Source organism: Martes martes (genome assembly GCF_963455335.1).
Source record: "Martes martes genome assembly, chromosome: 3".
Taxonomy (NCBI): Eukaryota; Metazoa; Chordata; class Mammalia; order Carnivora; family Mustelidae; genus Martes; species Martes martes.
The window spans coordinates 156,796,660-156,820,790 of NC_137890.1; the positions used below are offsets into that span (position 1 = coordinate 156,796,660).

General features: G+C 42.4%; 1 protein-coding gene across 1 annotated transcript in view; it reads right to left on the reverse strand.

Annotated features, from left to right (window-relative positions):
• Window positions 1-24,131, reverse strand: part of DIS3L2 (DIS3 like 3'-5' exoribonuclease 2) — a 346,542-nt gene that overhangs the window by 131,766 nt on the left and 190,645 nt on the right. The window contains exon 10 of the mRNA XM_080797894.1: window positions 2,589-2,668. Within this exon, the coding sequence (XP_080654020.1) occupies window positions 2,589-2,668 (80 nt within the window). The remainder of the gene's footprint in view (window positions 1-2,588; window positions 2,669-24,131) is intronic.

A 24,131-nucleotide genomic window follows, 5' to 3' on the forward strand; every position in this document is an offset into this window, starting at 1 on the left:
AACTCAGCCAACTTCACCCCAATCCAAACTGGAATGGACTTTCACTTTTCATCCCCCTGGATAAATAGCCTTGGCAGCAGCCCTTGTCACAAAGGCCAACTGTAGAAGTGCCACCCTAAAACTGCTTGACTGACCAACTCTGGCCTTTTCAGATTCTTCCCTGCCTCCTTCTCCGTGCCCTTCCTCTGCTGCTTTGCCAGATGACCGATGCTAACGACTCCTCTGGAACGCAGGAACAACTGAGCGGATGGAAGGCATGGGATCACCTGGTGCAGGGCGCTACTGGGCAGCCTGTGATTTCTGGCACCTCATCATTCTTTTTTTTTTTTTTTATTACAAAACTTTTTTTTTTCATTATGAAACTATATTACCACATTAGAAGCATATGGAAACTAGAGAAAAGAAAAAAAATCACTTAGGATCCCATCATTCTAATAAAATCGCTGTTTGCATTTTGGTGCGTTGTCTACTGATCTCCAGGGCTCCCTGTGTATGTGGTTCTATGGACTACATGCATTTAGCTTATTTGGCTCCCTGCCCCCACCTCTGAAAGGGACATGTGACAGCTTAGATAAATGTGCACCATCAGACGGTCAACTCCATACAGACACTGTCTCTCCCAAACCAGCTCATCCTCTTGCCGCCCTGGCTTCTCACTTGTAAATTCCATCTCCCCATCATCCAGGTTGAAACTTTTGCCCTGTCTTGGGTACTGTGAAGACTGCATTCCCTCAACCTCAACATCCATTTCCACTGATTCTTCTGTCATTACTCCTCTGTCACATCTGCCTTTCCCGCCCACCCAGTGCCGTCACAACCTCTAGTCCAGTTACTGCCTACTTCCCTGAACGATTCCAGTGCTTCTCTGCCTCTACTTCCTCTCCTTCATCTTGTACTGCTAGGTTAGTTTCTTTGACTGCTCTCCTTGAATAAGAGATTGAAAACAACTGGTTTTCAATTTTCTGACACAGAACATCCTTTGGCTGGACATTTACAAGCAGGTACCATTTGTCCCCCATCTACTTTCCCTGCCCTATCTTTTACCGCTTCCCTCCCAGAAGCCTCTGCTGGGAATCTGCCACCCTAGACAGGAGACGTAGTGTGTAGTGCATAGAGTGAGTGGGGCAGGACACGTGCCTGCTCTCTGGGTGCCCGTGAGAACACCACCCAGGCCAGCTGAGATGTGGTGACAGGTGTTAGACCTTGCCTTCGGCCATTAACAACTATAAAAGTGGACACAATAAATGAAACAAGTGTTTTCAAGCATTAAACTCCAAACAGAGCAGGCCCGTGAACCTGGAGAGAAGGGAAATACAGGAAGTGAGGTTCATTGTCACCTGTCTTCCTGCCTGGGAGCACTTTTCAGACTAGAGATCGGGGGAGTGGACTGCACAGAGAGCGACATGCTCAAGCTTTTGCACTTAGCAAATATTCCTCAGAAGATAAGAAACCAGCCCAGAATTTGCTTTTTTAAGTAGGCTGCTCATACTCTAGATTTTGAAAATCTGTAATTGCTCCAAAATTTCTAGGGGAACTTTTCTCCCTTTACATGTTATGTTTCTTTCAATTTTTTTTTGTTGAAACTACTGAGCAACCTTGCCTACAGTTTCAAGGAGGGCTCCCACTAGAAGATGAAAGCGTTCTCTGGCAGTGATGTGTTCTATCTCTCAGCCTTCTATCTGCTAATCTTCACTGCCTGCTCCAGTAGAGAAGAGATCACACAGGGAACCTATGTGGAGTTGTACGTCAATGAAATAACATGAACACCTCTGCAATGTCTTAGAAGACTTCGCCACAGACTGAAACCCCAAGGGTAGCTGGCTGTCAGGCCCATGACAGTGGTGAAGCCATACCCAGAACAACTAAAGCCAAGGCTGTCCCCTAGATGCCATCCTAGAGAGGGGCAGGAAATAGTGAAAGCCGAGAAGCACCACATGGGAGGGGCATTAGAACAGGGATTGCTAGGGTTTGCTTTTCTCATCCCTCACACTTTCCCTCCCTCTGCCCCACCGTAGTTTTTAAATCCCATACTCTTCCCTGCTTAGGTCCATCCCCAAAGAATGTTTAAAGAGCCCCTACCAGCTGCCTTTCATAATCTGCTGGACACATGAAGACCTGCCAGGAGCAGGGCCGGCTTTTCCAGCACAGGTGCAGAGGGCATTCAGCAGGAAGGTGGACCCACTGCTGAGTATGCCTTTGGAGGGTACCCCCAAATCATCCTAATCTATTGGTAAATGCAGGTAAAGAACCCAATGCTTCTCCTAAGCAGAGGTTAAGGGCTTTCTTCTTGAACACACGACACCCAACTCCAACTTCCTGAAGAGCCAAAGCCTGGAAGTAGTTCTTCTGCTCTCATTGCTGCGGCAGCTGAGGCCCGAAGAGTCCCAGTGAGAGGACCTTTCTTATTCTCACCCTCATCAAACGCACCACAGGAACACAATCTTTAAGTCCCATACAGCGCAGGCCCCGGAACAAAGCAAACCCAACCCTACACATTATATTGCTTGGGGAGTATGCAGCCGCCAGGCTGACCAGAAAGGCATGCAGACGGCCCGCTACCCAGAAAGGTATAGAAATTTCCATCCTACCATCAGCAAGTGGCTTGCAGGAGAGGGCATCATCGAGGTCCCGGGCAGTTGATGGGTCAATGGTGAAGATACAGTCTTTCCTAGGAAGGATTGAAGATAGGATTAGCAATGCCACAAACACCAGAATCTTCAACCCACTACACTAGAGTTTTAGAGAACGGTTACTTTGCAAATGTGCAAATGGTAGGCAAAGGGAAGAGTAGCTTCTGTCATGGCTCTCTGAGAAGGGCATCTTTAGTCAACTGTGAGACAGGAGAGACAAATTCAGGAAGCTCCCGTCTCCATCATGTCTCTGAGGGTCTTCCGCTTCCTCTGAATGGGCACCTACTTCTCCTTGAGCCTGAGCAAGAGGAAGTGTGAGTGGGTATAGTGAGGGGGCTTCGACACACGAGGCTTCCCAGAAAGAGTTTTCCGACATGAGGAGCAAGTGCCTTTGATAAATTACTCTCTGAAGGTCAGTTCTTGCTTCTGCCTCCCTCGTCCTCAGTGGCTAATGGGAACCTGTCCTTCAAGGATCTATGTGAGGATGTCTCACTGCTCCTTCTCCTATCTCGCTGAACTGGGGGTTGGCCAAAGAATAAGTCACCTGACTTGTTGTGACAAAGGGGATAGGATCCAAGAATAAGTTTTACCAAAAAACCACAAAAAAACCCCAAAAAACTTGGCGCCATACAGTTAGCTGTAATGTGACTTTGCTTGGAAACGTACCCAATCAGGTTGTTTCTATGGACTGATCGTATACTTCACCCAAGCTCACAGAATCAGTATGCCCTCTCCCCCACTTATCATCATATGGTACCTCTGTGCATATCTCCCTCTTAATCTGTGAAGTGCTGGGACATTCTCGTTCTGCTGTAGGGCTTCCAGCCACCCGTCCAACCACATAAATACCCACGGTTTGAGCAGTCTATCCACAGTTCTCCCCACCCCCTGCCTCACTAGCTGGTGCCCTCTGCTGCCACTGGACTCTTCCCAAGTTCTCCCTCCACATCCACTAGTACGAGCAGTGACACCGCTGTCATGCCCTGGTCTCCTTGGATGCCTCAGTGCTGACGGGAAGCAGCCTGCTTCCCAACAATCAGACTGACTTGTTTTGTACAAACTTCTTTCCTTGGGTTGCTCCTCTGCTTACAGTGTCCCCAAAGCCCTCAGAGGCTGCTAAGCTGGCTCTGTTCCCTTCTGCCTAATAACTCTCAGCAGCCCACTCTGACCTCTTACGGCAATCAGCTCACCCCTGCAGTAGCTTGATTCTAGGACAGTACTGTTTCTAAGATGCCCCATCAATTTAACAATAGCTTTTTAGGGAAACAAAAACCCCTACCATAGTAAATACATACATTGATTTTAATGCATCTCAGGATTTGAGAAATGTCAAAATGGTAAAAAGAGAGCTAGATTCTTAAATGGTAAATGAACATACAGATAAGCAAACTGCGTACCTCTACACAAGGGAACGGTAATTAGCAACAAGAAGGAACAAATTGCCCCTACATGTAACAACCTAGAATCTCAAAGTTACTATGCTAAGTTAAAAACACCATTCTCATGAGCTTACATGATATATATAATTCCATTTCTATGACATTCTCAAAAAGACAGAACTATATGACCACAGATCTGTGGTTGCCAGGGGCTGAGGGCACCTGGTCTGGGAGAACATAGCTTTCCTGTATCTTGACTATCATGGTGGTTACCTGAGTCTATAGGTGTCTTAAAATTCATGTAACTGTACAACAAGTAAAGGTCAACTTTACTGTTTATTAACTTAAAGACTGAATTTTTAAAAAAGATTTTATTTATTTATTTGAGAGAGTGTGTGTGCAAGCAGGGAGAGGGGCAGAGAGGGAGGGAGGCAGAGGCAGAGGGAGAGGGAGTGAATCCCAAACAGACTCTACACTGAGAGTGGAGCCTGACGTGGGGCTCGATCTCAACCCCAAGATCGTGACCTGATCTGAAACCAGGAGACACTTAACCGATGGAGCCACCTGGGTGCCGCTAAAAATAAAATATTTTAAATATGATTTTTGAATCAAGGAAAGTAAAAAAGTATGTGTTCATTATTAATAGAGTTGATGAATAGGTGCTGGAATTACTAACATTTTCCTTTATGCTTTTCCATATTTTTTCAAAAATTTCACTATAACTTATTTTCATAAATGGAAAAAATTAGCATTGTAGATAATCTTCCCCAAACAAAAATAATTGTCCATCACATATATAATATTGCTTATAAAGACATGTAGCAACCTTGTAGACTCGTACTGTAGAATACAGTCACTAGCTTTAAAATGATGAGTGGCGTAGAACTATAAACTCACTGGTATATGAAGAGAAGAGGGTGAGGAAAGTTGGGTGCGACTTTCAAGGTGAAGGACACAAGAGCATTTAGAGCGCAGTCCTAGGGAGAATGGCTTCTCAGGACATCCAATATTCTCACTAAACAGTTGAAGAAGAGGTGCTCACAGTAGGGGGAACACCAGTGTGGAAGTCTTGGGATATAAAGAAGTAATTTCTGTTCCACCATATAAAAGAAGACGTAATTATGGCACAGTGCCAGATGAAAAGAGAAACACCAGATGTCCCCTGGAAAGAAGCTCCCTGAAGGCTGTGTTGGCAATTCCCAAGTGTTTGCTGAATGAATGCACGCATGCTGACAGGAAGGGACAGGGAAGTGAAATCAGTCCTAACACCAAAGTAATGGGCTCTGAATTGATGAGGATCTTGAACTTGATTCACAAGGCAGGGAAGGAACTGACTGCTTGTTTCTTTTTGTAGCCCCCATAAAAGCTGGCAAATGCTTTATATGGACACTGAGTACTCAATAAATACTTGTTAAACTGAAAGTAAAATGTCAGACTTGGAGGAGGGAATGTTTTGATCCTCCTTCCTCAGTGACATCGTAAGAAGCTGAAAGAATGTCCCTTTAGTCAAAAATCAAAAAGAACACTGTTAGCTTGGTGGGGGCCACAGTTGACTGGTTTACTTAGATTGTTGAGAAGGAAGTTATGTTTTCTTAAAATTAAATGTCTCTGGGTGCTTTGACTTTTATTTCAGTGAATGAATAAATGATGCCCACTAAAACATTACGGCGCCCAATTGGTGCAGACATACATGACAGAGCAAAATTTCAGGGCTTCGGTTTTAATTTGTCAATTTCTTTAAGAGGACTCACTGTTTTGAGAAAAATCTTCGAGTAGCCTGAACACTCAAACCAGCTCTCTACTACTTTTTTTTTTTAATCTGCTCTTAAGCCAGAAACATGAAAGTCAAAATTAAAACAACTCTGAGGAACAGCAATCAGGAAGGCTTGCTTGCTAGAAAGACATACCATCCAAATACTATCTTTGATCATGGGTCAGCAAACTATAGCCACAGACCAAAAAGGGCCTGCCACCTGTTTTTTTGGTTTTTGTTTGTTTGTTTGTTTGTTTGTTTTTTTACAGAGAGATCACAAGTAGGCAGAGAGGAAGGGAAGCAGGCTCCCCACTGAGCAGAGAGCCCGATGCGGGGCTCGATCCCAGGATGCTGAGATCAGGACCCGAGCTGAAGGCAGAGGCTTAACCCACTGAGCCACCCAGGCGCCCCCTGCCTCCTGTTTTTGAATGACCTGTGGGATAAGAATGGTTTTGCATTTCTTAATGGTTGGGAAAAAAACCAAAAGAAAAATATGTTTTGTGACATGGGAAAATTATATGAAATTCGAATTTCAGTATCCATAAATGAACATATAGCCATGCTTTTTGGATACAATGGCAGAGCTGAGTAGTTAAGACAGAGACTGTCTACTTAACATTATCTATCTGGCCCTTAACAGAAAGTTTCCCGACCCATTTTAGATCAACGATCCCCAGTGAACCAAGTTTTGTTTTTTGTTTTTGTTTTTGTTTTTTTCTTAAAGGTCTGATGATTAAATCAGTTTGGGAAATGCTGAGTCAATTTCTTAATTGAGGGACTTTTAGAGCCTTCAGTGTGCTGCTGCTATGCAAGTCTTGCCATACCTATTGGATCTAGGCTTTTTATTCCTCTTTTTTTTGTTTGTTGTTGTTGTTGTTGTTTTTGGTGGTAGAGCATCTCCCAGATGCAACAGGTTCCACAGGAGACCACCCTTTGAGAAGTGATGAACCAGACCCCGCACAGGCCTCCAGTGGAGTCCTTATCCCAGACGGAGCCTTGCCATCAAGCCTGCCCCAGGGGTCATGGCAAGAAGCCAAGAGAATGGCCAGGCTGTCCACTGCGGGTAAGCCGATGAGGGCTTTGTTTCATCCACTCTCTCAGGGCCCCTTTTATGAGTGCTTCTGGGGGAAGTTTATTCAGGGCAAGGACCCACTCCTACCCTCTTGAGTTAATGGTTTGTTTGTATCTTTTATGAGTCCCTCTTTGCTTTGGCTTCTAGGAACTCAGAAAACTACTGTGACCCGCCTCAAAAGGATCTTATTTGTCATTTGGACTCTGTGAATTCACCTTTATCCTGGTTGTGACTAATTATCCCACTTACATACTCCTTTTGCCTTGTATCCTAATTTTAAAAAGTTAACTGCATTATATGTATACCTGCTACCTCCCTTAAACGTTTTTTGTTTTTTTTAAACAGTACTGTATAAGCATGTACGTGCACAGATTAAGGGGTCACAACATTTCAGAATCACGTTGAAGGGGACACTGGTTGAAAAGAAGACCTTCGGTATGGGCTACTAAAAGAACTAACTTCTAGACAGAGTGAAACTTGGAGAGCTCCCAACAAGTATTTTTACTGTAGCTGAGCCCTCCAAACTCGCTCGCTCACTATGGAAAATTGGGAGAAGCAAGGGAACAGTGAGTGACCCCGACAAACCCCAGTCCTCAGCGCTGAGAGCCAGTGATTTAGTCTGTGGTCATCGCCACAGTTACGAAGCAGCCACGATGTGGTGCATGTGGGCTCCTGGCCGTGGCCACGGCAGCCGGGAGCTGCTGGCCTCCGCGCTTGGGAACCCAGCCCCACGGGGGTGGTGCACTGTGCAGCTGTTACACTCTGGTAACATGCTGGGGCTTTTACTGGCTCCTTTTCTGGAAGGCTTTGGTCTCACAACCTGCAGGGAGCAGCCTGGCCTGCCAGCGTTTAGAACCTGTGAGACCAAATATTTAAAGAGTTCCGCAACAATGGTTAGAAAGAAGCTAACCCTGACCCACAGGAAATCAAGTGCCAGGTGGGGGAGGGAAAGAACAAGACTCCAGTTCATGAGGCTGCAGAATTCCAATTCAGCGCAACGTTATGTAACCCAAATTTCTGAAGGCACATGACTGAAGGGCTTAGTAGAACTTTTTAAAGGGACAGAAAGCTTCTAAGATTGTCCTCCTCAAAGCCATGGGTCCAGGAAAAGAAGACAGGAAAAGTAAGTGAAAGCTTTCTCTAATCCCTTAAGACCTTGCCAAGAATCCCAGGAAATCAAACCATAGAAAGAATTTCTGTTCCTCTGTCACTCACACACTCTTCCTCTGACCCTGCGTCCTCTCCCTCCTCAAGGCACCAGCTCTTCTGCCTCCTAGCAGCTGGAGGCAGCTGGCTCGTCTCCATGGCGACACTGCCTCACTACTTTGTCACTACGTCACCTCTTCATCTCCTTCACCTCCCTGGAGTCTGGCCTCAGCCCTTACCCGGGTCATAGAAATCGCTTTCCCTGTGGGGCGCCTGGGTGGCTCAGTCAGTTAGGCTTCCGACTCCTGATCTTAGTCCAGGTCTCAGTGTCACGGTCCTGAGTTCAAGCCCTGTGTTGGGCTCCATGCTGGGCGTGGAGCCTACTTTACAAAAAAAAAAAGGATGAAATTGCTCTCCCTAAGGTGACAAGTACTGCCAGGTTAATCACCTTAAAGCATATGTCTGGTCAAAAACCTTTATCCACTCCTTACTGAGTAAAATAGAAATTCAGTTTAGAATTCAGAACCTTTCATGACATGGCCCCAACCTGTATTTTTCCAGCTGGTCTGCACAGTCCCAACATGAGCCTTTTGTGCTGAACTTTCCTCTGTGCCCTCTGGTCTCTGAAACACTGTGCTGTTCCTGACACGCAGACGTTCACTCAGCCCATCTCCAATGTCTGGGACTGACCTAGCTTTGAAAAGACTGGCTACACGAAGCTACCTTTTTTTCCAGGGAACCTTCTGTGGTTCCACCTGGTGGAAAGAGCTTCTGGTCTGCTGTCCCACCCATGCCTGCAGCCTGCCCCTCTCCGGTGGTGCTGGTCATTGTCACCAGTATGCTGGCGGGGACTGAGGGACAGGTCTTCTCCCTGTGACAGGGCTGGACACACCTCAAGGTCTGGCTCTGTATCTCCTCCAGCATGCTGAAGGCTCACACGATAAGCGAAGGAGCAAACGAACAGAAGGTCTCGTTAGCACTTTTCCATTCAACTCTGCTGCGGCATCTTGGGAAATACATTTAGAATTAGAACTCATGACCTCCTGGCGTGCAAGCCTGTGGTCACACCACAGTGTTATTTTTTCCAAGGGTGTCCTTTTCTGTCTTCATCTCATCTTCTTTTCTCATAAAACAGTGTTTTACAAACTGTGGTTCAGGGCCCATCTCCAGACGAACAAAATTTCAAGAGGCCCTCCTCTCCTCTGTCCGTGACTCTCAGTTTATGTCTCCTTGATAGCAAGCAATTCTGCTGTGAAGGATCTGGGTCAGTGCTGGTGAATGGGTGAAAAGGGACAGAAAAAATTTAAGAAATAACCTTAAGAGGTTAAAGAATATGATCTTTACACAAACACTTTTCTTGATGAGACAAGTCTACACAGAAACCAGAAAATGTTATATAAACTACAGCAGGAAAAAAAGCTAATAGCCAGGGCACTCATCCACGGGCTACCAGGTAGAGAGCCCAGCCAGATGGGCGCTAGATGGTCCAGTCGACAAGTCAAATGCTGAATTCTTCTGAGCTTCCATTTCTATTTGACTTTTCTGAGGGAAAGGGAGCTGAGAGCATTGTCCAAACTGATGGCCGCCCCCCGTGGTGTGGCAGGGCTGGACCTTTATTTTTCCTGATGGCAGCTGTGGAAATGTTAATACTCTTTCACTCAGCCCTACCGCCACAACAGATGCTTCAAAGTCTGACACAAATCCCAGATTTTTCAGAACAGAAAAAGACTAAGGTCTATTTAAAGCAGAAAGAGACCTTGGTCCGTCTGTCCCTCTTTCCCCTACGAGTGATGAAGTGACCCATCTGAGACCAGAGAGCGAGCTGAAGAAAGTGGGGAGGCTGTTTTGTACAGGACCCCAGGTTTTTAACCTAGGGCCCACAGAAGGGTGACCTCAAGTGTCAGCAAAATTCTAGACCAAGTGAACGTAGTCGCTAGGTTACTTTCTAAAGGACACAGATAGGATGAGACTGAATCAGAATCAACTGAAATGGTCTTCCCCATTACATTCACTCACTCACTGAACCTCTCATTCTTTGCCATTTTTTGTACTTCAACAATCAACACTCTGGAGCGGGAGACCGTGGGACAAGGCTGGCCGGAACTAAGGGAGCCAGGGAAAGCCATGGTTTCAACTCAAAGAACGTGCTAAAATTTTCTTCCCCTCAATTTTCATTTTGTTTAAACTTTTAGGGAAGTTGAAAGAACCCTGTAGGATGAACATCCATAAACTTCTCATCATGATTCATCAAATGTCAACACGTTGCCCATATTTGCTTTATCTTTCTCCTCTCTCTAACCCTTCCCCTACATATATCTAGATTTTATTTTTCACATCTGAACTGTTTAAACTTATGTTGCAGAGATGATATTTTACTCCTCCATACTTTAGCATGCATTTTCTAACTCTAAGGGCCTTCTTCTACAGAACCACAATACTGTTACCATAGACAAGAAGACTAATAATCCCCTACAATCGACTTACAGATCATATTCAAATGTCAACTGTCCCCCAAAAGTTTCTTTAGCTCTTTGCTTCCCTGCTGATCTAGAATCTAATCAAGATTTACACATAGTATTTGGTAGTTATGTCTCTTTAGTCTGTTTGATGTGAAACTGTCCATCCTTTCTTTCTTTTCAACATAACATTGCTTTTTGGAGAGTCCAGGCCAGATGCTTTGTAGGATGTCTTATGTTCTGGATTTATCAGCTTGTTTCCTCACGGAAGGTAGAAGAAAGGAAGGGGCAGAAGGAAATCAAATGTGGTAAAATTCATCTTCTCTGAATTTCCCAAATAGAAAGTTGGGTTTTAAGTCTCAACTAGATTCGGAGTGAACATTCTAGGTTGAATACTTCACAGGTGACAGTGTGTACTCATATTGCCTTTCTTCAGAAGGCACAAACTGTCAGGCTATGGCATTTGATTACTTGATTAAAGTGCTGATACCCAGTTTTTACTGTGGAATAATTTCATTGGTAGAATAGAACTTCCAGATAATGTGAATATCTTGTTCTCAAAGAAACCTTCAAGCAATGATTTTAGCATCCACTGGGGATTTTTGCCTGAATTGCTATAACTCTGCAAGTTATAAAATGGTGCTTTTCAGCTCCTATAATAAATACATTTACTAGCGGGCTCTCTCCTGTCAAGAGCTTTTCGTGCTATGTTCCCAATGTTTGTTTTATTTTGAATATCATTATAGATTCTCTGATTTTTTTTTTTTTTTAAGAGAGGGAGAGAGTGGGGTGGGAGGTAGGGAGAGCAAAAGGAGAGGGAGAGAGAGAATCTTAAGCAGACTCCATACCCAGCACAGAGCCCGATGCCTGTCTCAAGCTCAGTCTCTGAGATCAGGATCTGAACCAAAACGAAGAGTCAAACATTTAACCAACCGAGCCACCCAGGCACCCCCATATTCACTGATTTTTATTTTTGATTCAATGTATTATAATCTATTTCACCATTACTATTCTTTCTGATACTCAAATTGAAGCAAATTAGGCTGGTGGGAGCTCTTTCAAGTGATCTCCTATGTCCTTGTGGTGTGCCTTCCCTAATAAATCCTTGAGCCCTTCTATGCTTTTTTGCATAGGAAATGTTTTAGGCTCACCTTACATATTACCTACCCCAGACTAATAATCACCCACCTCCCTAAGGAGCCCTGATTCCTTCTGGCCAGGAATGAGTGATATTTAAAAACCAATATAGGGCATTAGATTGCTATGCTCATTATTACTGAAGTATCATGGCTTCTAGGCCCTTTTAGTAGGAGAATTAGAAAATACTGAGTTAAATCATAGAAATTGCTGATATTGGACTATCTGTGGCCTAAAAATTGGCAATTGCGGTAGTTCAACCTAACATACTTTTTAAAAATCATGAGTTCATATTGACACTATGATCAACTGATACCTAATATCACAGAGTTCTTCTCATCTTCTCCTATCTTCATTCTCCCAGTGAGAACCTCGGCACCCAACGGCCTCAATATTCTAAACTGTTTCAGAATTATAATTCTAATACACTAGCAACAAAGAACCTATTAAGATTTTTTTGGAGTTTGATCCTTAGAATATGGTCACTAAGAGTATACAGTTGGAGCTCAGAAGTATACTGCTGAAATTATTGGAATTAATTCTTTTTTCTGTATGTGGTGATGCTATGCATTTGATAAACATTGGGACCACTTATTTTTGTTTTATGTCAATTTTAGAGATTTTGCTTTTACTTCCTTTAAGACTTGATTTCATTTTATCAATGTACATTTAAAACATTTAAATGGTTCAAAGTTCAAGTGTACTCACAAAAGTCTTACTGCCATCTCTACCTTCCTACCTTGTTCCTGCCTATTGCCTAGAGATAACTATTTTCATCACATTCTGGTTTATCCTGTGTTCCAGCTTTTCTTTTTGATATTCTTTATCTTTTTTTTTTAATTAAAGATTTTTATTTATTTATTTGAGAGAGAGCACGAGAGAGGGCACAAGCAGGGGGGAGGGGCAGAGGGATAGGGAGAAGCAGACTCCCATCCAAGGACCCCAGGATCATGACCTGAACCGAAGGCAGACTCTTAACCTACTGAGCCACCTAGGTGCCCTGATACCATTTTGTCCTCTCTTCCTTCTTACAGAAACAGTCAAATACTACAAACTCTTCTGCAGCTTGCTTTTTTCACTTAACAATAAATTCTGGAAATTACTTCATATCAGTCCAGAGACTAGAATCATAGAATCATCACAAGTGGAAGTTCTTTGGAAGTCACCCTAGTCAAAATTTTATCCCCCAAATGACTCCTGGAGTCAATCGGACAGATCAACTCACATCTAGAATATTGGGAATAGGGGTGGGTAGTAAAGTTCATTGCCCCCTTAGGCCAGCCATTCAACTTAGAGAGCTCTATCAGAAAGTAACTTCATATGCTGAATTGACAACTGATTCTGAAAAACTTCATAATTTAGCTACTTGTAGCCCCAAAGAATTAAAGCTGGCTCCGTCTTTCACCATGCAACCCTTCGAACATGACTCTTCTCAAGAAATAGGCCCATCGCGGGGTGCCTGGGTGGCTCAGTGGGTTAAGCCTCTGCCTTCGGCTCAGGTCATGATCTCAGGGTCCTGGGATCGAGCCCCGCATCGGGCTCTCTGCTTGGCAGGGAGCCTGCTTCCCCCTCTCTCTCTGCCTGCTTCTCCGCCTACTTGTGACCTCTCTCTGCCAAATAAATAAAATTCTTTAAAAAAAAAAAAAAAAAGAAATAGGCCCATCTCTTTCTTGTTCCAAATGGTTTATAATTGTGTATAACTGTAGTTATTTTCATAATAATTTTCACTTATTTTGTGTCAAGAACAAATCGAAGTCGTAAGAACCAGTGGAATAGCAATATAAAAAAGGTATCAGAGGTCAAGAGAAAGAAGGCCAAAATTCCTTCACTCAGTATCTATGGGGCATCTACTGTCCCAGGTGTTTGGGACCCATCTGAGAACAAAGATTCCTATCCACTTATATTCTAGAGGTGGAGGAGACAGAACATAAACAATTACATAACTGTAATTAAGTGCAATGGGGGGAAAAAAAAAGAAAAATTAGAACAGAGCTGGGGGTGGGGCAGGTTGTAAGTGCTGATTACAATTAGGACAGCTAGGGTAGGCACCAATGGGATGACGACATAATGACCTGAAGGAGTTAAGGAAGCAAGCCATAGGTTACACCAGGGAAGAAAAACTAGGACCAAAGGAAGAGCTTGTGCAACAGCCCAGAATCCACTAAATTAGTTTAACTGAAGGCAATGAACAATTGGGCACAACTCAACCAAGAGAGTTTGTAGGTAGAGCAAAGATGGCTTGGTGTCTGCATTTTTACTTTCTGTCCAAGAAGTCTTAAATCTAGGCCTGCAAGGGGTTCAGAATGCAGATCTGCGGGCCTAAGGGAGCAACGAGAGCAGCTGAGTCCACTGGGCCCAGAAAGTCTCTATATCCAAAGCTCTCTCTGTGAACAGCTCTTTTTTCTTTTACCTCTGTGAGTAGTTTCCTATAATTGAGATTTAAAATATCAGAATGGGGTTAAAAACAGGGAATACTGATTGATACATATTAAGTTTCAAAATCAGAGAAAATGAAGTAGCAATAAACTTCCAGGAAATGCTCCTATGTAGGAATCAAATATCAAAGGCCCTAAATATCGAGTGTTAAAAATTTAAGCATGAGGAGCACCTGGGTGGCTCAGTGCATTAAGCCTCTACTTTCAGCTCAGGTCATGATCCCAGGGTCCTGGGATCGAGCCCCGCATCGGGCTCTCTGTTCAGTGAGGAGTCTGCTTCCCCCTCTCTCTGCCTACTGCTCTGCTTGCTTGTGATTTCTCTATCAAATAAATAAATAAAATCTTTAAAAAAAATTTAAGCATGAAAGGTCTATACTATGTACAAAATCTTTAGAGTGCATAAATGTATTAGAGGTCTTCAATATATGGGAAATCTGGCTCTCACTGAAAACACTTACACTCTCTACCTCCTAGAAATCACCTCTTACGAGAACAGAATTATAATAATGGTGGGTATTCTTTTTGCTCTCCTTTTGTGCATGGGGAAACTGAGGCTCAGAAGAGATTAAGTAATTTGTCTAAGGTCATGGAGCTGCAGAGCTCTGATTTAATGAGACAGCAATTTAAAAGAGACAGTGTTAAATGAAGTAGATCGAGAAGTTTCGTATCAATGGAAATTGACATCTCTTCTAGTTAACCTTAGTTCCATACTTTATCTCAAGATTTAAACACCCTAGAAACATTTTGGCTGAAGTAATAAATACCCCAAATTTTTTTCAGGAAAAGTTTCTTGATGTTGACTAAGTTGACAATGACTTCATTTTTAGGTACCAAATCCAAATCTGACTATTTTTCACCCTTAACCTGAAAATTTATAGAGAGTACTGATATCAAGTTTACTCAAAGTAGATTACCCCCTGGGGCATCTGCCTTGGCTCAGGAGTTCAGGTTGTGATCCTGGGGTCCTGGGATCAAGCCCCCAGGTGGGCTCCCTACTCTGTGAGGTGTCTGCCTCTCCCTCTCTGAATGCCCTGCCCCCTGCTTGTGTTTTTTCTCTCTCAAATAAAAAATCTTAAAAAAAAAAAAAAGTAGATTATTCTTAATATGTTAGAAAAAGCCACGTCCCAAGTACTTTCTTTTGGAAAGGGCATACAAAAATAGAAGAACTAGCCAAACAAAGAATAAGCATAGATATATTTTCACTCAAATATACCACACTTATAAATTTGCTTTGCCATTTCCAGAAGAGACATAGTTGATATGTAAAAATAAAACAGAAATTGTAACCAAATTTTCATGACTTTATCAGAGACTTAAACACAATGGGGTAAAGGCCAGTATTTAACAGATTTAATTCTAGTGGACAGAATTAAGAATAGTCACAAAGTCAAGGAATTAACTATGTCTAGACATCTCTCCTAGATTTCTATTTGAGGAACAGTATTTTTTTTCTCATCCTTTGAATTCCCAAGCTAGGAATTCAGAACCTGCTGTTGAAAGGATCATCATCCTTAATTCTCAATCCATTTATCAGGCTAAAATGCAAATGTAAGTGGTGAATACATTTCAACAGCCCTGAAGCTCCAAAGAGCCTTCTCAGGGAACATGCTGAGCTAACTGGGGAAGGGTTAAGCCACCCCTATTTTTCAGATCTGAAAACAGTTGTTCTGATATGAGAAGAATCATTACAATGGTGCCAGCTCCCTTCTATAAAAGCTATACACATTTTTTGCACAACTGTATGATTGTTATGGCAACCATAAACATGGAACCATCATTCTTCAAATTACACAGTACCCATACAGGATTACCTACCTACGTCTGTTCTACATTAACCAGAATTTCTTTTCAGAAAGTGCTATGTCTGTCCTATAGATGTTTGGGAGCAAGACAAAGTGGTCTCTTTCAAAGGGAGATTCCACAACAATGAATCTTTCAAAGGCCTAGCTCTTCAAGAATTCTAGGGCTTTCCCTGTCAAGTCTTTGAATCTGATGGCCCCTGGGAGGCCTAAAAATATTTTCCCTGGGAGGCAGGGGAACTGCCTGGAAAATGTATTCCCCAAATGATTGTTTTTATTAAGAGGAAGACTAAAGCACCATAAATGGGCCTTAATAGACCTTACATGGTTTGGTAAAATGATGAGAACATTTACTAAAGTCTCGGGTTAGTGAGATGAGAGACTCCTTTAAGAGATACATGTGAGCATTTCTGAAAATACCTCATGAATATGCCAGACAAAAATGCCAAAATAAATTTCAGCTATATTTTAGAATGATCAGGGACTCTCTTATTACTTTAGCTAACACCAGTAGAACTTTGCAACTTTTAACTTTTAAAGTGAGACTTCTTTCTCCTCATTAATGGGAGAAGCTAAGACTGGTCCTGTATGTCTTTTAAATATTCACTTTGGGCCAAAATTCTGTTTTATTGTTCACAGAGCTGATTCTACAGTTTAAAAGAAAAAAAAAAAGGAGGCTGGTAATAACTTCCTGGCTGATTTTAATATTAAATACTTAAATTTAAGGCAAAAACCTGTTCATAATTACTGTGTGCTCCAGACTTTCCAAATAAGATTCTGAAATTCATTTAGTTTTCCTTTCTCAAAAATTGAACAAAATTAATTAAATTTTAAAAATTAAGAAACCCAAAAAACACACAGGGTTTTTAGGGGCACAGGGCAAGTCAAGCTCTAAAGGCAGCACTCTCAGTTCCTGCATGTGCTTCTTGCCGGTAGAATGGAGTGAAGGGCACAGCTACTTCCCAGTTCCCATCCCATCTACCGGACAGGAGGAACCCCCATCAAGTCTTCACCTCTTCCTTCGTTTCTGGGGATCAATCTTCAGCACAGTCTTTGCGTCTCAGCCCAAACCCCACCATCCAGCCCCTATGATGTCTGGCACTGCTCCTGAATTCATAATCCCAACCTCTTTCCCCAGCTCTCCCCAAGTGGACTTCAGTCTCCTCTGTTCTGCCTTTTGGATCTGTTAGCATTTGGCTGCCAGGATGAAGTTCCTAATCCTCAGCATTAGATTATGCTCCTTTCTCAAAAACCTTCACTGGCTTCCAGTCAAGCTGACACTACACTCCTAAGCTTGGCATTCAATATCCCCCATGATCCGGCTTCAAACTACTTTTCCGTTCTCACTTAAGATGACTTAACTTCATCAACATGGGGCCTTAGTAAACCAGTTCTGCTAAACACCCCAATAGTGATTTGTGTAGACTCATCATGTCTTCTTCCAGACCATTCTCTTTGAAGGAAAGGACTGTTTCGATCACATATTTTCCAAATCCAACAGTATTTATTTCAGAGTCTTGTAAAGAGTAGTGGTAATAAGTATTTACTAAATTGAATCTTTAATTGGGCCCCTTCAACTCCAAGCCCTGGAAACGTGGCCACAGCTGTGGAAGAGCCATCAATAATTTTCACCCACTCTTTTTGTCCCTTTATCAGAAGCACCAACATACCTGTGACAGTAGAATACATTTTAGGTGATGCCTTGGGACCTCCAGCCATGGCCTAGGAATATGGTCCCAGAGAATTTTCTAGGCTTAGAATCAGAGTCCTTTGGATTATGAATATGCTGAAGGCAAGGGTAGATGAGAAGAAGACAGGAAAGTTGGGTAAGGAAGAACAGAATTTAAGAGCAGAAGGTAGTGTGAAATTTTAAACATCTTTTTGGTGGGGCCATGTGCCTTAATCCTCATCAGAAAGAAAGAAGAGGCACTATTTTATAAAGCATAGAGTAGGTTAGACCCTGTGCTGAGTATTAAACATGTTATTATACCTAATCTCTGCCAACAACCTCATGAGAAAGTCAGTACCTGTACCTCCCTTTGAATTTGTAAAGGAAAGTAAGGCTCAGAGGAGTTAAGTCATTTGTCTAAAAATATAGACCTAGTAAGTGTCGGATTGAAGTGATGTTTCAAGCCAAATTTGTCTCTAAAACCTATGTTTTTGTATTTCATCCCTGTGATATTAGGGACATTTAAGATTTTCAGATTCCTGGAACAGAAGAACAAGGGACACCATGCATAAATGTGAGTGGGAACGGAGCTGTGGTAGACTGCTGTCTGTCCTGCTTGCCCTCTCCCAAACCAGCATGTAACCCAAACGGAGACAAACTGATCCCACTGGAGGATTTGGAAATGGGACAGAGGAAGGGAGAGGGAGATAAGGAGGAAGGTGAGAGAGAGAGAGAGAGAGAGAGAGAGAGAGAAATCAGGCTCCCTTGGAGTGATTGGGGCCTGGGAGGCGGCAGCCATCCTCTGAGGAGCAGGAAGCACAAGAGGCTGGTCTGAGGGAAAGCAGGAAGCAGACGTGTAGAAGCAGGAGAGGCGGAGATGGAGAGAGAAGGCTTTCTGGGTTTCCTGCCTTACTTCACGCAGTCCCTGGTTCCTTGGATTCCTGGTTCCTTGCCCTTGGATTCTGGGAGTCACCACAGGATCCTTAAACAAATTCCCCTTAAAACAAATTCCCCTTTCTGCTGAAGCGAGCTCCGGTGGTTTCTGTTATTTGGGACCAAAAAAAGTCTTAATTAATGCAACAGCTGTGGAAAGTTTCCTAGAATGGCTAAGTCGTCATGGCTTGTGTCTAATGCCTCCTCACTAACAAGCCATGACAGGCTATTAGTTGGTGCTGCCACACGGTGCACTCCTGGGGCAAGCTGCGAGTGTCCACAGTGTGGGGAGGCAGCGAGAGGGCATGGCAGAACGTGGATATCAAGTTTCTACTTCAAAAACCAGTCAACCTAAATGTACAATGCTGCCACATTTTTTGGCTAGTAGGCATCTGAAGAAGGTTCTGACTTCTTTTCTCTCAATATGCAGCAGGAAAAGGGTGCGGTGTTCTTGACTGATACGGTGCTTTGGGTTGACTTTTTTTGTTCAGTGTTTCTTGAGAGTGTAGATACATGAGGATGGTGGGTCAGGGCTTCCTAGACCGTGGGCCTGAATTCAACTCCCAGCTCAGCCCCTCTCAGCCATGGGACCCTGGAGCAAGTGACTACACTTGCCTGAACCCCAGTTTCTTCATCCATAAAACAGGGCTGATGATTTCAATAATTAAACAAGATAATGTATCAAAGTATAAAAAAATGATATATATTGAAAGGAATAAAAGAAACATTCAATAAATGAGGTGTCTTGGTATATGTATACTTGGCACATTAAACAACAAAGCAAAATGAAAACTTCAACCTTTTACATGAGGTCATTTTCCTTATGCTGGATATTTTGGGCTAAGCATTAACTGGTCTTTCTTTTGGTGTGTCCAGTGTGTATCAAGCCCCAAGGCAGAGAAGACAGGGGAGGGACGCTCCGTGAATGCCTGCCATGTGCCCAGCACTGTCTCAGGTCTGCCCGAAGGTCGAGACTGTGCTAGTGACTTAATATTTTCAAAGTAACTCTATTTCAAAAAGAGACGATTAAATATGACTATAGAAAAGGATAATTGAACACACATTTAAAGCATTATTATGCTTGTGGGAACACTCCTATCCTAGGAATTCTAATTACATCTGTAAGACCACAGGAGAACTGTTTAAACAATCACCATGTGAAATTCTCGATTCTCCCATATACAAACGGTGGTGTAATTCCACTAAGTCACCTCTCAGGCACAAAGATTATAGGGAAATTTGACCTTCGCACACTGACAGTAAATATAATGTAACAAGACCAATTTCTTCACACACACACCAGGACTTCCATGCACATCAGTGTCCTGTGAAAATCACAAAGGGACGCCGTACACTGACTCACATTGTGCCACAACCGCTGAAAAGGGTTTTGGAATTCTTTAACCACTTTCTAAGCCAATTCATGAGCTTCACAAGAAAATCAGTTTTACTACTTTATAATTATACTTAATTTTTTTTTTTTTTGAAGCTTGATCACCCCGCACCCCATTTACCACTCTTGGCTCTATACTGACTTGGCTGTTTCCAAAAATCAAATCCACTCTCAAAAGATGAAGATTTGCCATTGTTGAAAATGTGCCTTAGGCTCTGAAGGCAATTTCCGAAGAGGAGTCCAAAAATGTGTATGTCCTCCACGGGCTCCTGCCGCACCGCCTGCCAGCAAGCTCAAAGCCTCCTCCATCTTAAAGCCATCTTCGGGACCCTGCTTTCTTCAAGCTCCCTCTTACCTCTTCTGTGTCACAAACTCCTTAAAAGAGATGTTTATACTTCGTGTCCCCCCCTTTTCACCTCCCTTCCTCTCCTTGGCTGGCCACAGTCTACTCAGGCTCCCACCACTCACTGCAACAACATATGAGATACGCAGGACACAGAGAAAAGAACCTGATGGTTAAATGTGGTGATTTCTGTCCAGCTTTGCCCTGGCCAACAGCACCACAGCAGGGCACCAGGCAGCTCACCCCTGCTTGGAACTTATCAACCCAGGCTTTGCCTTTTCTTTAATTCTTTGAATATCCTCCTTCCTGCACCCCAACCCCACCTTTTCCTAAGAAGCTTCCATCCTTTAATGCTGGAGCTCTTCTCAGTCCATCACTGGTCCTCTTTCTAGTTCAGGCGCCTGCTCCTGGCAGGTATATCCTGGCTCTGTTTTATACACTGAAATATATACCTGTAGCCCAGACCTCTTTCCTGAGTGCCAGGCCTCTTTTTCTTCCTGCGCCTTCGACATCACCTTCTGGTATCCTAGGCACTTACTATCCACATTTTACTCATCTTTCCCCATCCAAGCATTTTGTTCTTGCCCTCTATTTCACGGTCTCAGATTTTCCTTTCACTTTAGCTTAAGGATGGATACTGACACAGTTCAAAGGTCAAATAGGCATATCCTCCTGAGACGTCTTCTCAAGACTGTCAGAAGCAGTGTTAGTTGCTTCTTTCTTCCTCCTTCTCAGTAAATAGTAAGACAAATGCCTATGGAAATCCTATTCATCCTTCAAGGTCAAGTTCAAAGATTACCTGGCTTTAAAGCTTCCTTGTGCAAAATTAATTACTTTTTCAGCTGTGTTCACCTGGTGCCTATTTTTTTATGTGAACCTTTTATTTTGAGATAATTGTCAATTAACATACAATGACAAGAAATAACAGAGAGATGCTATTACCTTTTACCCATTTTCCAATGGCAGAATCTTACAAAATTATAACACAATATCAAAACCAGGATTTTGCCATTGATACAATGCACTGATCTTCTTTAGATTTTCCAATCTCACCATGTTCACTAAGCTCCACACAATTTTAGCCCTTGTGTAGGTTCATGTAAGCACTACCTCAAACAAGAGACCTGAACACTACCATCACCTCAAGACGCCCTCAAGTTGTCTTTTACTAATAATCATTCCCAGTTTTCCCCCTACAAATCAGTTCTCTGGTTCCAAAATGTGTCTTTTCTAAAATGTTACATAATACAGCTGTCATGTCTCAGGTTGGCTTTTTTTCTACTCAGCATTAATTTCCTTAAGACTCATGCAAACGGCTGTTGGTATCACTAGTTCACTCCTTTTTATTGCTGAGTGCCAGTCCACGATATGGACGTACCACGGTTTGTCTGACCGTGCTCCTGTGGCCGGAGATCTGGGCTGTTTCCAGTTTGGGGCTGTTATGAATAAAGCTGCTCTGAAAATGTGTGTGCAAGTTTCTGTGTGAACCATAAGTTTTTATTTTTCTGGGAAAAATGCCCAGGAATGCAATTACCAGGTTGCGTGGTGGTTGTGTTTCGTTTTTTAAAGAAACTGTCAAACTGTTTGCAGAAGTAGCTGTGCCATTTTACATTTCCACCGGCAGCATGTGAAGGATCTATTTTCTCCGCAGCCTCGCTGGCATTTGGTAAGGCTGCAGCCTTTCACCGACTTTGCTTGTTCCTTTTATTTTAGCCATTCTGACAGGCACGTACTGAGATTTCACTGGGGACTTAATCATTTTCTAATGGCTAATCATGTTAAACAACTTTTTATCTGTTTATTTGCCATCTGTATGTCCTCTTCAAGAACATGTCATTTGCCCATTTTCTAACTGTACCACTTTTCTAATCCTGAGCTTTAAGGATTCTTAACATATTATAGATACTAGTCCCTTGTGGGATATGTGGTTTGCAAATCTTCTCTCCCAGGCTAGCTTGTCTGTTTATCCTCTTAACAGGGTCTTTCACAGACAAAAAGGTTTTAAGTTGAATTCACCCATCTTTCCTTACACGGGCTGTGCTTTTTGTATCTAGCATAAGAACTCTTTTACCTACCCTAATAGCACACCTAAGTATTTTATGCTCTTTTATTTATGTATTTATGTATTCATTTATTTATTTGAGAGACAGAGAGAGGAAGAGAGGGATAGAGGGGAGCCAACTAGCGGCGGGGAGGGGAAGAGGGGAAGAGAGCTAGAGACAGAGAAGCAGACTCCCTGTTGAGCAGGGAGCCCATCCTGGTACCTGGAGATTATGACCTGAGCTGAAGGCAGATGCTTAACCAACTGAGCCACCCAGGTGACCCTTTTATACTCTTTTCTATGGAAGTTTTACAGCTCCACATTTTATATTTAAGTCCATGATCCTTCTGAGTTAATTTTTGCATACGACATGAGTTTAGATCAGGTTCATTTATTTGCCCGTGCACCCCCAATTCCTCCAACACCATTTGCTGAAGACTGTCCTTCTTCCACTGAATTGCTTTTGCTCCTCATCAAATATTAGTTTGGCATATTTGTGTGGCTTTAAATCTGGGTTTTCTATTCTGTTCCATTAATTTATGTTCCTATCCCTTCTAGTTCTTCTGTAGATAGTCTTTACCAAGTTGACATTCTTCTCCTTCCCTAGCCTGCTGCAGAGTTTGTAGTACATGTGTTTGTTGGACTTTTTCCAAATGCCTCTTCTGTAATAACTGATAGGATATGGTTTCTTATTTTTCATTCTGTTGATATGACAGATCACATGTATCGATTTTTTCCAATAGCTTTACTGAGATATAATTCACATACCATGAAATCTACTCTTTTAAAATGTACAACTCAATCTTTGTGCGGTTGGCAGTACCCACGAGGTTTACCCAAAGTGCAATCGGACACTAGCTGAAAAATAAATAACTTTTTTGAATGTATGAATCAGAGGTTTTCAGTATCTGTAAGGAGTTGTGTAATCTTTTCCACGACCTAATTCTATGTTCATCACCCAAAACAGAAACTCTATACCCATTAAGAGTCATTCCATGTTCCCCCTTCCCTGGAGCCCCTAGCAACCACTAACTGACCTTCTTATCACATATGATGTGGCCTTTTATGCCTGGCTTCTTTCTTTTCTTTTCTTTCTTTCTTTTTTTTTTTTTTTTTGATGTATACCCCCCTTTTAAAATTTTTTTAAATTTTTTTATTAACATATAATGTATTATTAGCCCCGCAGAGAGCCTGATGCGGGGCTTGATCCCAGGACCCTGAGATCATGACCTGAGCCAAAGGCAGAGACTTAACCCATTCAGCCACCAGGCACCCCTATGTTGCCATTTTTAAACTTTGTTTTCTGTTTGTTTTCTCTCTTTCTCATTATAATGTTTCTTTTCCTATAGGTTTAAGGAATTTTTTTAAATTCCATCTTGATTATTTATAAAGTTATCACTTTGTGTATATTTCTTAGTGGTTCCTCTAAGTACCACCCTATGCATAATTTATATAGTCTACTATCAACTTTTTATTACTTCAAGTGAGGTATAGAGACCTGAATTCCCCTTAGGTTCCTTTACCCTCTCTATAGTCTCAGTATTCTTCCACATACACTGATCACTACATTATTGTTTTAACTTTGGTTCCAACCACCAAATATGATTTAAGAAACTCATGAGGATAGTTCACGATATTTGCCCCCAATGGTACCCATTCTCATATTCCTCCTTCCTTTCTGCAATTCCATGCCATCTTATGTTATCATTTCCTTTCTGTTTAGAGAACTTTTTTTAGTCATGCTTTCAGGGTATGTCAGCTAGAAGCAAATTCTCTTAGCTTTCCTTTGTCTGAGAATGTTTTTATTTCCTCTTCATTTCTGAAGGATAGTTTTGCTGGCAACAGAATTCACGGTTGACATTACCTTTCTTTTAGTACTTGAAAATTCTGCCACTATCTTCCAGCCTCCATGGTTTTAAAATGATTATCATTTGAAATGGTGTTT